This window comes from Gymnoscopelus microlampas, assembly GCF_963454915.1.
Source record: "Gymnoscopelus microlampas genome assembly, chromosome: 15".
NCBI lineage: Eukaryota > Metazoa > Chordata > Actinopteri > Myctophiformes > Myctophidae > Gymnoscopelus > Gymnoscopelus microlampas.
This window is the reverse complement of record NC_139952.1, coordinates 38,013,930-38,028,654: the sequence shown is the minus strand read 5'-3', so window position 1 is coordinate 38,028,654 and position 14,725 is coordinate 38,013,930. Positions and strand designations below refer to the sequence as shown.

General features: G+C 44.8%; 1 protein-coding gene across 2 annotated transcripts in view; it reads right to left on the bottom strand.

Moving 5' to 3' along the window:
* The window catches only part of LOC311061263 (hepatic leukemia factor-like), a 35,692-nt gene extending 21,254 nt beyond the window's left edge, over nt 1–14,438 (bottom strand). Inside the window, exons 1-4 of one of the 2 annotated variants that reach the window (XM_084079816.1) lie at nt 13,109–14,438; nt 6,383–6,684; nt 4,124–4,249; nt 3,235–3,409 (exon numbers count right to left, since the gene is read on the bottom strand). In XM_084079816.1, coding sequence (XP_083935942.1) covers nt 3,235–3,409; nt 4,124–4,249; nt 6,383–6,684; nt 13,109–13,316 — 811 coding nt within the window. In that variant the 5' untranslated portion in view covers nt 13,317–14,438. The remainder of the gene's footprint in view (nt 1–3,234; nt 3,410–4,123; nt 4,250–6,382; nt 6,685–13,108) is intronic. The other variant, XM_084079817.1, reaches the window with a different exon arrangement.
* Nucleotides 14,439–14,725: the final 287 nt, after the last annotated feature.

Sequence of the window (14,725 nt, the reverse complement as noted above, 5' to 3'; positions counted from 1 at the left end):
AAAACGGTCCTCACAAACCATGTCTTATTTTTCAAATTCTACTACACTTGTGGGGACAAATGGTCATCACAACACAAGTATAGTAACACACACACACAGACACGCACGCACGCACGCACGCACGCACGCACGCACGCACGCACGCACGCACGCACGCACGCACGCACGCACACACGCACGCACGCACACACCAGTCGACTAAAACTATGACGAAATTTATTTTTTTCACTGACGAAAACTAAATAAAAACTAAGCTATGATGACTAAAACTACGACTAAATATATTGACAATTGCAACCAAGTGTAAAATCAGCCATTACAACGCCATCAAGGCCCGTCAAAATACATTTTAGTCGACTAAATCAACTGTAGATTTAGTCGACAATAATCTTATGATATTTAGTCAACTAAAACTAGAGTAGACAAAAACTAAAATATGACTAAAACTAAATGGAAATGTATTCAAAAGACTATGACTAAAACTAAATCAAAATTTGCTGTCAAAATCAACACTGGCACACACAGTGTACTGAACACCCCCCGCCCCCTTATTTTCCCTCCATAAAGCAGAGCAGTACAGAGAACTATGTGAGTGTGTCTCACATTTAGCAAACAGCACAGTGTCTCCAGCTGTTCAGCTGGCCAGGCAGGCAGCAGGCTGCTGCTGCTGCTTTTTTCACACTGTAAAAAAAAAGGCCTAATTTATGCTCCGTCGCACGGCGGTGTCAAGCAGCCCCGGGAAAATAGCCGACCTACAAGCTCACAACGTGTCGCGGACGCGGCGCGTTGTGAGCTTGCAAGTCGGCTGTGAAACTCTGGCTGTTTATGATTCACAATAAGAAACGAAAACACGGGGGAGAAAAGTAAAGGAGAAAAAAAAGAACACACTATGTTCCAGTCGAGATTCTTAGAATTCTAAAAATGGATTGCTCCCAGCGACTTATTCTTCACTGTCTCTCTGTCGCTGTCTTTGACTGTCTCTGTGTTGGAACCTGTCCCTTCTTTCTTTCTCTGTGTCTCTCTCCCTCTCTCTCTGGCTCTGTCTCTCTCTCTCTCTCTCCCCCTCTGGCTCTGCGTGTGTGTGTCTGTCTGTCTCTCTCTCTCTCTCTCTCTCTCTCTCTCTCTCCCTGTCCCTGCCTCTCCCTCTCTCTCTCTAGAATTCACTGGAAGTCACATTGGAATTCTGTGATGCCAACCATGGTTGGTTTAAAATGGACCCCACGGATGTTACTGTTCCACTGTAACGTAAACCTCAGAAAAGCTCAGATATCTGCCTCTTACATTCATCGTGTGTACATTTATGATGCTTTTCTTATCCGGAGCAATGGTGGCCGTAGCTGAAACTCAGTACTTTTGGCTACAGCGGTGGTTCTCCTTCTCCTTTTGAACCTTTAATACGAACAACAGTTGTGTACAATTATTACACATTTGGAGGTGAGTAGCCTTTTGTTTTTTGTTAGGATTTTCATTACCTATTATTTACATATCATGAATTTACGAAAAAAAACACTAAAAGTTAAAATACGGAGATAAGAGGTTTCTGCCAGACAGCAACGATAACCTTTGCACATATAACTTTACACACACCGGCCTTATGCTAAACCCACACACACACACACACACACACACACACACACACACACACACACACACACACACACACACACACACACACACACACACACACACACACACACACACACACACACACACACACACACACACACACACACACACACACACACACACATCTGTGCCAAGGACACTGGGGCAGATGGAAGTCTATATCTCAGGTAGTAAGAACGTTGCACACAGCAGCACCTTCAGGCACCTTAAAGCACAAAGCACCAGGACCAACGGACAAACTGAACTGTCCTCATATATATACTGCTGCTGTACTTTGATTCTATAATCAAATCAAGTCCTTTTTTTATTTCCTTGATGTTGTATTATGTACAGTATGTGTATTATTATTGCTGCTACAATATCTGAGGCATCCAGAACAAAATAATTGTACACTTATGTACCCATACAGAAGATAACAATAACAACAGTATCAATAAAGAACACCTGAACCTTGAAAACACACACACACACACACACACACACACACACACACACACACACACACACGCACACGCACACGCACACGCACACACACACACACACACACACACACACACACACAGACACACAGACAGACACACACTCACGCACACAAATCTATTCCTAAATGTAAGCCTAAAGGGCCATTAACAATGACGATAAACTATAAATATGTCTTTTTAACTCAAATGGGCGGCAGCGTCCACACCACAACTATAACGATGGTCGTGGACCATATCGTTTTGATCACTTTCGCCGCGATTATATGACCGATAGATAGAAGCACTGACAACCATTCAAAATCCAATCGGACATCTGGGACGCAATCTGTCACTCACCCTCGGAATGTTTTGCTATTAACGGAGATGAGCTGACTATAATGAACGCTATAATTAATAATCAGATTATCTATGTATCCTATTGCACAGCTGGACTGTGCAGCGTGTGTTTGGTGCCACTGTTTACAGAACGTATCGTACATCTCACATAATTATAGTTATAGAGTTATCGTGCTCAGCATGGCGCTTAACTCTAAAAATCTTGTTTTAAGCCATTAAAACCAGGAACGCATCTGTGTAACCACTTAAACCGTTATTTTATACTTTGGCTATTCAAAAATAGCAGATCTACAAGCACTCAGTACCGCTTGTAGATCTGCAATTTTTTTAAATCATGAAAGTGTGTGCAAATCTTTGAATATATATATTTTTAAAGCGAACAATTTTAACTGCAATCTTTGCTTCTGGGGGTCCCTGGAACAGAGGAATATTTTGAGATGGGGGTCCGCGGCTAAATACATACAATTTTGGGGGTCCTTGATATGAAAAAGTTTGAGAACCACTGATATTATAGCAACATACGTTTTTCAGAAAACTGTTAGGATTTTGAATTTCTTTTTTTTTTTAATCGGCTTCAGGTCTTAATGCGTTAATAACTCTAAAGATCTTGTTAAACGATAAAAACAGCCATTTCTCTTGAGAGCACCAGTAAAAATGGTCTCATTTCTCAAATTCTACTATTCTTGTGGGGACATTTTGGCCCTCAAAAGTATAGTAATACTAGCACACACACACACACACACACACACACACACACACACACACGCACACAACACGCCAGTTCACTCACCGTGTAGACACTCGGGCCCTCCCAGCATGCCTTGCTGCGCCGGCTGCACCGTCTCCAGTCCGATCAGGGAGGAAGAGGAGGAGGAGGAGGAGATGGATGACGAAGACGAGGAGCAGGGAGGAGGGGAGGACGGAGGGCACTGGGAGCTCTGGTTGGGCACCGCCGACTGGGAGCTCTGTGGAGGAGGAGAGGAGAGGAGAGGAGGCGTTAGACCAGATGCTTCTCAAAGTGAGGTCCGGGGACCCCCCCCAAGGTGTCCTTGGGGGGGCGGTCCCCAGCAAAATGCGGAACAGTTTTGTTTTTATCACTTTAGCCCTATTTTAACCCATTAAGACCGAGAACGCATCGGTGTCATTTTAAGATTTATTTTGGCTATTCAAAAATAGCAGATCTACAAGCTCAGATCTACAAGCGAGCTTGTAGATCTGCTACTTTTTGAAAAATCGTGAAAATGTGTGCAAATCTTTGAATATATCGGTTATATCCAACATGTTTTACTCTGTTACAACTTCTGGGGGGTTCCTGGAACAAAGTATTTTAAGATGGGGGTCCACGGCCAAAATACATATCATTTTGGGGGGTCCTTAACACGAAAAAGTTTGAGAACCATAGCTAGATTTAGAAGACATTTGTAGAACCCCCAGAAGCAAAGATTTTAGTTAAAAATGTTTGCTTTACAAATATACATATTCAAAGATTTACACACATTTTCACGATTTTTCAAAAATTGCAGATCTTCAAGCTCGTAGCTACGAGCTTGTAGATCTGCTATTTTTTAGCCCAAAGAACTCCTAAAACGACACAGATGCGTTCCCGGCTTTAATGGGTTATACATCTTGGGGACAATCTTGGGGGGAAAAGAATTTAGAAAATGGTTGAAAATATTTACCAACACAATTCGTCTCTTATGGGGGTCCCCGGGGTCCCCGGCACAAAATCTTTTCAGGTGGGGGTCCCAGGTCAAATACTTGTCAATTTGGTTCCCTGGGTCACGGGAGTAGACGTTTTTTAAGAACTGTTCCAAAAATAAAAAATAGAATGAGTCAGGGGGGATTGTGTTATAGGATTATTAGAGGATATTTAGTAATATTTGATACCATCTGTGTTTGGAGAAAGTTTAATTAATTCTGCAGTGGTTTCATGGAAGTATAGCGTTGGAAACTACAGTAAGGAATCTCTGTCCCCACTGAAGCACGTCCCGCCACGCTCCATCAAAAACATTCCTGAGATTTATTCAATTGCGTGACAGTTGTTATCAGTGCGTTATCATTTAGATTAGTGAGAACTGACAAACACTACTCTCCAACAGAAAGAAAAGAAAGTCTAATGCAACACGATGTGACGCTGATTATGTGTGTGTGTGTGTGTGTGTGTGGGGGGGGGGGGGGGGGGGGGGTGTAATGAGAGATGTAGTCTTTAGGTCATTTCAACGCCTCAGAATTTTAGTAGATTTGTAGGCGCCAGCCCTTTATTTTCTCCCTCTTTGGATGAATTAGTACATTTTCACCGTCAGTTGATGCTTCATAACCATAATGAGTAAAACTAAACTAAACTAAACTAAGCTATGGGACTTTGAATGGGGGGAACACTTCCCAGACCCGTGAGGGAGTGTTTTTTTTTTTTTTTTTTTTTTAATGCCAGCCTTCGGTACTCTATTGCAGTGGCTTGAGAGCGAACCAAATGGGTCTCATTCTCATCTCATACGGGTCCATTTGGTTTCATTTTACGCTCTCAAGAGTGAAATTATTACTGTTAAACGTCTGCATTACTTAATTAAAATTGCTATTTTCGATCAACGTTTGCCTGTTATCTCTCCTATGGTACCAACATCAATACAGCATGGAATTGTGGACAAAATTGTGGACAAGATCGTATCCAACGATAACAAGATATTCTACGTTTTGGGACTCAGAGGCTAAATCTCATCAAACGGTGGTCCCGTGGCTCAAATGCTGAATAAATAATAAGACCTTGGATATGAAAAAGGGTTGAAAACCACTGCTCTATTGGCTCGGATTTGTGGAGTGAGCCTGTGACTCAGTGTCTCAAAGCCACTGGGGGGTACAGTACCTGCCTGCCTGCCTACTGTACCTGCAGCTACTGTACAATGCCTTGCGTCCCCCCATCTGTCCCTCTCTGTGTAAAGTAGCACAGTGGAACAGTAGAATAACGGTGGTGTCACCGACAGCGGGCAGCTCCCAGGTGTGAATGTGTGTAACAGTGCCAGTATGATGTAATATGTAAAAGGACCTCCGCACTCAGTCAACTGATTAAAAAACAAACAGCAAAAAAAATAGAAAAGAAAAAGGTTCGTCCTGGTTTCATTTTCCCTTTCTCTCTAACAGTGAGAGCGAGCGGGAAGGATGGATCTTGGATCTGTGCCAGGACAAGCTGTTTGCACGGATCCAAACTCATGTGCTTTTTTTTTTTCGTTTACAGAAGCAGACTGTTAAGCGAAGCGACTCTATTCCAAATGAAAGTAATTTCCTGCTAGATTTCCTCTGTTGTACATGTAGCGCCTACACATCTACCCCCACACCACCCTACCCCTCTCTCTCTGTCTCTTCAGCTGAAGACTTTGACTTTGTTTTAATTCTCGTCAGTTGGTGCCTGTGCTTTTGATAAGGTGCCCGGGTCGATCTCTGGGTGGGGACGTAAATGGCCATTACTTAACTCCTCCTCTAATGAAGTGACCTTGAGCAAGGCACGGAAGTTACCCCCGACTGCTCCGCAGTGGAGCTTCTCAATGGCCAACAGCATAAGACTGGTGGTTGCACTGGTCAGCTCCCAGGTTTGAATGTGTGTGTGTGTGTGTGTGTGTGTGTGTGTGTGTGTGTGTGTGTGTGTGTGTGTGTGTGTGTGTGTGTGTGTGTGTGTGTGTGTGTGTGTGTGTGTGTGTGTGTGTGTGTGTGTGTGTGTCTGTGCGATTGTGCAAGGTGTCACTGAAAAAGAGCACTTATGCTCAGCATACTGTACCTACCCTAAAGGTTAATAATGATGTTTTTTCTGTTTTACAAATCGTCTCTGTCGGGTGGAAATTGTCACTGTTCAGGATTCAACTTCAAAAGCAGCAGATCTACAAGCTCGATACGCGTCGCTTCGCGCCGCGTATGTGTGTGTGTGTGTGTGTGTGTGTGTGTGGACTCACCTGCGAGGGGATCTGGGCGCTGGTGGAGCTGGCGCTGGCGCTGTGCATGCCCATGCCGTTCTCTGTCAGGAACTCCTCCAGGTCCATGTACTGGAGCTGGAACAGGCCCCCGTCGCACGGCAGGGTCCTCTCCCAGAGCAGCGGGCCCAGGAAGGCCGACTGGGTGCTGGGGCGGAGCGAGCCCGTCGTCGTCCCCCCCGGGGCGCCCCCCGGCGCCACCACCACACCTGCTCCGGGGGCCGCGGGCCCGGTCCCCGCCGCGGTGGTGTCCTCGTCCGAGTCCTGGGTCTTAATGTCTTTGTCTGCATGGGCAACAATCAAACATGTTTTGTTATGACCCCGGCACACCAAAGACTATAGAAATGCGACCCAATAGCTCTTAGTGCGGCACAGAGCGCCGTGATATGAGCTTGTAGATCGTGGAAAATTCTGGAGTTAAAAACGTTTTTAACTCCGATATGTGCTTCTGGGGGTCCCCGGAACTACATATTTTGAGATGGGGGTCCGCAGCCTAATACATATCATTTTGGGTGGTCCTTGACATGGAAGAGTTGGAGCACCACTGACATACGTAGCAACATACTGTTGTCAAAATGTTGTTCCAGGGACCCCCTAGAAGCAAAGATTTGAGTTACAAATGTTTGCTTTAAAAAATATATTTTTCAAAAATAGCAGATCTACGTGCTTGTATATCTGCTATTTTTTAATAGCCAAAGAAATCTAAAATGACACGTTTTGTCGTTTGACATGCGTTCCCGGATTCAATGGGTTAATCATTGCTATAGAGTGTTTGTTCAGTAACAGGGGGGGTCTCTCTCCCCGTCTCATGAGCTCTCTTGGTAAACATGAAAATACATTTTGAGGCGGGCTGCCAATTTCATCCAATCAGGACTCGGGAGAGAGTAGCCTACCCATTTGTCAGCTTCAATTTGATAGTTTTACCATTTTGTTTTGGTTTAATCACTTAAAATTGACTTACTTTACCTGAAAATGTATTTTCGGTTTCCTAAAGAGCTGGAGAGACCGCTGTTACTGAACAAACAAACTCTAATGGCAATCATTGCTATGGGAAATATAGAGCTATTTATCACTAACACCACCTGAGAGTGTACAAATGGCTAAATTCATACTAAGGATTCTACTGTGCATAGTATGCAGTCTGCAGTTTTCTAAGTGCACTGTGTGTGTACTGTGTACTTTGTGATATTTGTTCGTGTTGAAGGGTTTGTTGGTATTTCGTATTGAATTGCCAGTGAACCAGTGAATACGAGTATACTCATAATATACTTGATATTTATTTGTTCATCGCCACTAGCTAAAACCAAAAAGAGGCACTAATTAGACAGCATCTTTCCCCCGCTTTTAAATATTTCATGTATATATTTTGGGCACTCTGCAGCTGTACTGTTTTTATTTATTTTTTTATTATTTGTGCAATGAAAAGAGCATATTGAATGAAGTGTGTGTATAATGCATAATAAGGAACCAATTAAATAATCATTAAAAAACTGACAGAAATGTATTCCGAATGAACTGACAGAGCGGAGAGGATGTGAAATTTAATATATCGTCTCTGTCGGGGGGAAACCTCATACTGTATGTTCAAAACTTGTTACTTTTAAGGATTCAAATAAAAAAACAGCAGATTTACAAGCTCGAAACGCGTCGCTTCGCGCCGCGTTTTGAGCTTGCAGATCTGCTATTTTTGATACTTCTGTGTGACCACACCAGTATGATCAAGTAGGGTGTTAATTTACGAAGAAACACAACAAATTAAAATATGGAGATAGGAGGTTTCTGCCTGACAGCAACGATATAATATATTTAAAGAGATTTGACAACACAAGAGATGAGACGTCATGGAGGACAGGATTATAAGGTAGCAGAGAAGAAAGGAGACCAGGTTGGGATGGAGATAGCAGCCCTATTAAAATGTTTCAAATATATTTCACATTTCGTTCGAGATCTTTTGAAAATAGCATATCTACAAGCTCACAACGTGTAGCCGATGTATATAGGGGTTAAAGTGGTTATAGCGGTTATAGTGGTTAAACTGATCTTGATGCTATACTGCAAATAGCTCATTTTGCTGGGGACCCCCTGGAACCCCCTCAACCCCCCGAGACCCCACTTTGAGAACCACTGCTGTATGAGACAAGATGAGACACTACATCATTGGTTTTCAAAGTGGGGTCTGGGGACCTCCAGGGGTCCTTGGGGGGGGGGTCTTCAAGGGGTCCCCAGCTAAAGTACTGTAGTCAATGTAGCATCACAATCATTTTAACCACTTTATCTATTTATACGTTGGCTATTCAAAAATAGCAGATCTATAAGCTCACAGCATCACTTCGTGCCGCTCTGCGAGCTTGTACATCTGCTATTTTTTAAGATATCAAAACACACAAAACATTTTCAGATGGGGGTCCGCGGCCAAATACATATCAATTTGGGGGTCCTTGCCACGAATATGTTTGAGAACTACTGCAATAAATGATACTGTATGAGCAGAAAACATAGAAACAGATTAGAGTTCTCAATCAACGGGTCTGAAAATGAAAGCTCGACCCGAACCGACCCGAGTGATTTGAAAACCCGAGCGCTACCCGAGCCATAACATAGTCATAACGAGCCCCCCCTCCCCCCCCCGGGCCGACCGGTTAGCATGAATTGTCGGCACGAAACCCGTTGGGTCCCGTCGGGCTGACGGGCTGAAAAACTCTAAAAACAGATGTGGTGCGTGAGCCTGTCCATGCATGAGAAACACGTGTTGACATCTGGATAGGAGTCAGGACGGCTCAGCACCCTCCTACACACACATACACACACACATGACATGCACACAAGCACGCCGGCAGGCACGCATGCACACACAGACAGACAGACAGACAGAGAGAGAGAGACAGACAGCAGACGGTCACACCACCCTCCATTTCGTTGCTGTCGGGCAGAAACCACCATATTCTACAAAGTTTGTCTTTTCGTAATTTTACGTCCTACTACAGCGTCATTCAAAAGCATCAAAAGTAGCAGATCTACAAGCTCGAAACGCGTCGCTTCGCGATGCGTTTCGAGCTTGTAGATCGGCTACTTTTGCTCTTTTTGAATTTGAATCCTGAAAAGTATTACGTTTTGGACATATGAGGTTTCCACCCGACAGAGACGATATACAGAAGGTTGTTTTTTTGTGTTTTATGTGTATTTTCATTGTGTTTCTGGCATAGCTCTGTAACTTTGCCCATGTGTTTACAAAACAAAACGAGATGTGTTACCCATCATTTCCCTCTAGTCTGTACCGGCAGTTATCAGCCGGTGCGGTAGTGTGGTGGTGTTTACCTGCAGAAACACTGTATTTTGGGGTTTTCACTGTTTGTTTTTGGTAGACCAAAAACATCCCAGTCTACCAAACACCAAGAAATACAGCGAGAGGGCAGTGAGTGAGTTTCTGCAGGTAAACACTGTCACTACACTACTGCAATGGCTGATAACGGCTGGCATAGAGGGAAGTATTTGGTAAAAATATATATATATATTTATTGTTTTGTTTTATGTATGCCTGAGTAGTAATAATAAAAGACCAAGTTCAACAAATGTGAGGAGGTCAATCTGGCTGAGGGAAGAGAAAGAGACATTGTTGTTTGTCATGTCTTATGTTTGATTACTATGTTTAACTTACTAATCGTTTATTATTTTAGGTGAGAACCTTGTATAAGCCCTATGTGGGTTTCCTTTCTCACCTGCACTTATTTTCTGTGTCTGTGTTGTTTTTATTGTGCGGATAAATAAAACAAAAAACAAAAGAGATTAAAGAAAGAAATTATACACGAGTGGGAGGAGGAAGAAGATGATGATGATGATTATGATGGGACAATGTTATGGAGATGGTAGAAAGAAGGATGAGACAGGAGTCAGGATAGAAGGAGAGGAGAGGAGAGAGGAGAGTTTGGGAGGACTGCTGTTGTCAAAGAAAGAAAGGATTAGGAGGAGAATGAGAGGCAGGGATGAGGAGAGAGGATGTACAAAATAATAAAAAGAAAGATGGAGACAGGGTGTAATGGATGTGACAAGCGTGGCTCACACTGTGGCCTGCTGAGTGGAGATCTGGGCCCACACAGTCATTACTACTACAGTCTGATCCACTCACTATACTGACCAATAGCCTCTATCTGCCTACACCAGTGCTTCTCAAACTTTTTCGTGCCAAGGACGCCCGAATTGTTATATATTTGGCCGCGGAGAAGATATTTTTACGGCTATATAGCAGTGATTCTCATCCATTTTAATTTCAAGGACCCCCAGTTTGATACCATTTTGATCTCTGGGATCCCCAATCTATACACTGTATTGTATCATCAGTGTTAATTTAAAAATGGAACCAAATGGAACCTGTTAGGGTCCATTTGGTTCCATTTGTACAATCTCTGAGTTACAGCCCATAAGGTTCCATTTGGTTCCATTTGTACACTCTCTGAGTTACAAATGGACCCTTAGAGAGAGCTCTCTCTACAGCCCATAAGGGTCCATTTGGTTCCATTTGTACACTCTCTGAGTTACAGCCCATAAGGGTCCATTTGGTTCCATTTGTACACTCTCTGAGTTACAGCCCATAAGGTTCCATTTGTACACTCTCTGAGTTACAGCCTATATAAGGGTCCATTTGGTTCCTATAAGTTATCAGTCATTTGGCTGGGGACCCCGCTAGAACCCCCTCAAGGACTCCAGGGGGTCCCCGGACCCTACTTTGAGAACCACTGGCCTACATACAGGAGACAGGAGAGGAGGCGGTGGTGTAGAGATAGAATATAGCAGATGAGTTAGAGAGGGAGAGAAAGGATGGGTGGAGGTACAGAAATGTAAATCAGCTGAGAGAGAAACAGGAGAGAGTGAGAGAGAGTGAGAAGACAGATGAGAGATGAATGAATGTGACAGGGGGAGAGACAGAGAGAGAGAGAGAGAGAGAGAGAGAGAGAGAGAGAGAGAGAGAGAGGGAGAAGTGAAAAGAGAGCTAGAGACATGTGAGAGAATGTGAGGGAGAGAGTGTGAGAGAGTGAGAAGAGGAGAGAGAGAGGGAGGGAGAGAGGGAGAGAAATGCGCTAAAAAGAGTGGGTGTACATGAAGGCGTCAAACAAAGCTCGCCAGGGACATTGGGGAGAGAGAGGGAGAGAGAGGGAGAGGGAGAGAGAGAGAGAGCGAGAGAGAGAGAGAGAGAGAGAGAGAGAGCGAGAGAGATGCATTTTAACTGCTTCATGGAGGGAGAAAAAGGCAGCAGCCTACAGGCAAACTAGGCCTCGATATTCAAAAGCTCTCTCTCTCTCCCACAAAGAAAACAAAAATAGAAAAAGCAAAAAGCATCAACTATGGTTAAAGAAGCACAAAGAATATGTGTTCCTAGGTGTTGACAATGAGGCTGCGGGGCGTCTGTGTGCCTCCTGCCGTCACGGTGAGCCTGTCAGCTGTGTTTACCGTCATACGCTGTCTGTTCCCACACAAAGCAGAGGCAGAGAGAGGGAGGGAGAGAGAGAGGGGGGGGTAGAGAGATAGGGAGAGAGAGAGAGAGAGGAGGGGGTAGAGAGATAGGGAGAGAGAGAGAGAGACAGAGAGACAGGAGGGGGTAGAGAGATAGGGAGAGAGGGAGAGAGGCAGAGACTGGTGCAGTTGTAGCCCAGGCCACCAGAGGGTGCCATTTTGGGTTGATGCAAGCTAGACTATTTTCCAGCTTGCATGTGCTGTGCTGAGCTGTGCTGTGTTGTTTGGTGCGCGTGTGCGTGCGTGTGCGTGTGCGTGTGTGTGTGTGTGTGTGTGTGTGTGTGTGTGTGTGTGTGTGTGTGTGTAGACATCTGACTAGTAGTGATGACACCTCACTATAGAATAAGTCTAGGCAATATATCGATCAATATTTTTGATATAAGACTTAAGATATTTATCAAAAAATGTGACTGTGTCAAATATTTTGTGAAGCAGCTATCCCCGAAATATTGTCCAACATTGGATATAATGTGACAGCGGTTTCCCAACCCTTTTCTGGATGCATGGGGCCCACTTGAAAACCTTGACAGCGTTCGAGGCCCTCCCATCTGACCACTTAACACGGCAGCCATTGGTGGACAAAGGTTGGGAATGGCTGCTATAAGGCATATATATCACATTGATATTGTCCATACAGGCTACTATAGCCCAGTCCTGCATGACACTTGACATTTGGAATATCTGGGTAGTTTAGTGGCCTGATGATTACTCTGTAAATCAACAACAGGCTGATATGAGCTGATATGTCTGCTTTAAGTCCATCTATCTTGCTTGGTTTGATGGCTTGATTTGTTTAGCTTTGGCTGCCCTGGCTGTAATCTTACAATTACTGTATCAAGATTGGCAGAGAGAGTAGAGACAAGGCTATGATTTTGACGTCGATGAAGTGAAAACAGTGTGTGTGTGTGTGTGTGTGTGTGTGTGTGTGTGTGTGTGTGTGTGTGTGTGTGTGTGTGTGTGTGTGTGTGTGCGTGCGTGCGTGTGCGCAGGTGGTGCGCGTGCATGCGTGTGCACCTCACAGCTGCTTCTCCCCACACGCGCAGTGTTGACACACCATGTGTGAGTGTGCGTGCGTGTGTGAGCGCGCATGCGTGTCACACGCATGCACGCACACACATGCGCGTGCACACACACACACACACACACACACACACACACACACACACACACACACACACACTAGCAGCAGTAGCACCCACTCACCTTTCATTTCACAGCAGTCTTTCGGGCTTCTCTGGTCGGCTTTGATCGGCAGCTGGAGCAGAGACTTGAGGTTGGCCATGGAGGTCAAGTGTCCGCCGTTGGGGGGGGCACTGCCTCCGGGAGGGGGGTTAATGCTGGTGGCGAACTGCGGGCTGGCCGCCCCGGCCGGGAGGTCAGCTGGTAGAAGCTGAGTGAGGGGTCTCGACATCACGGTCACACAGGGGAGAAGAGAGGAGGAGGAGGAGGAGGAGGAGGGGAGGGAGGAGGGTGGTGGATCAATAAAAATCCCTCTCGATCAAAGCAACTTTTGGACCAAGAAGTTGTTGGGAGGAAAAGAAATCAAAACAACAAGAGCCTAATAATCCGACAGCAGGATGATTGATTGATTGATTGACAGACCAGACAGACGCGCTGTCATGGGAGTTGAGTGACAGGTGGAGATCTGACGCCTACACACGTTCTGCTGCTAGTTCTTCAACTCCACAAATTTTCCATGGAATCTCTTTCCCAATGCTGCGACTCCCCCGTCGATCGTCCCATGAAGACAGCGATTCAAAGAGAGACCGAGAGAGAGAGGAGGGATTTATCTCCAAAAGGGAATCATCTCTTTTATGAATCTAATTCATTGTATCAGAGAGCTGTGATGACAATAATAATAATAATGCGAGGCCTTCTTCTGTTGACTCCTCACAGCGGGAGGTAAACAAACTTAGCCCTACAGTATCTATGATCAGGTTGTTGGAGCCTCGGTCCAAGCAGTAGATCCAGGATCCTGGCTGATGGGAAATGCGTTTTTTCATTGGAAGAAAAAACGGTTTTCCAGTGTTTTGTTTGGTCGTAGAGAAAGAGAGAGAGAGAGAGAGGCTCGGCTTCTTCTCTTCTCTTTGGCCGAGGCGACAACAAAATGTTTCCCCGATCCAAAAAATAAAAAAGAAAGACCCTGAAGAATTCACAACGACGGCAGCCTAGCAGAGTTACAGTAGTCCGTGGAAATGAAGGAAAGAGAGGATTTGTGCAGCTCTAGAGAATCGAACCACCACACACACAACTGTCTCCTCCTCGAGCAAACAAACATTAAAAAAAAAGCCCAATAATGAGGGAGGAAGGAAAACTTGTAAATAAAAGGATGATGAGGCCCAAAGGAGAATGAAGTGGGGCAGCAGGAAAAAAATAAAAGAATATCTCCGCAAAAGAAGGAAAAAAAAATATAATCCAACAATATGAGGACTCAAGATAGATGGAGCTGATGGTTCTTGTTTTTCCTCTCTCTCTCTCTCTCTCTCTCTCTCTCTCTCTCTCTCTCTCTCTCTCTCTCTCTCTCTCTCTCTCTCTCTCTCTCTCTCTCTCTCTCTCTCTCTCTCTCTCCCCCCTCCCTCTTTCTCACTTTGTCGCTCACTCCCTCCCTCCCTCTCTCTCTCTCTCCCTTTCTCTCTCTAATACACGTTATTTTCGTCGTTCTCCCTCTCTTTCCCTCCTCTCTGTCTCTATCTCTCTCCTCTCTCCCCCCCTCTCTGTCTCTATCTCTCTCTCCCCTCTCTCTCTGTCAGTCTCTCTCGCGGCAGAGAGAGAGTCAGCTGGAACCAACACGGGGCTGCTCGCCGTGACGTCACCGCTCAC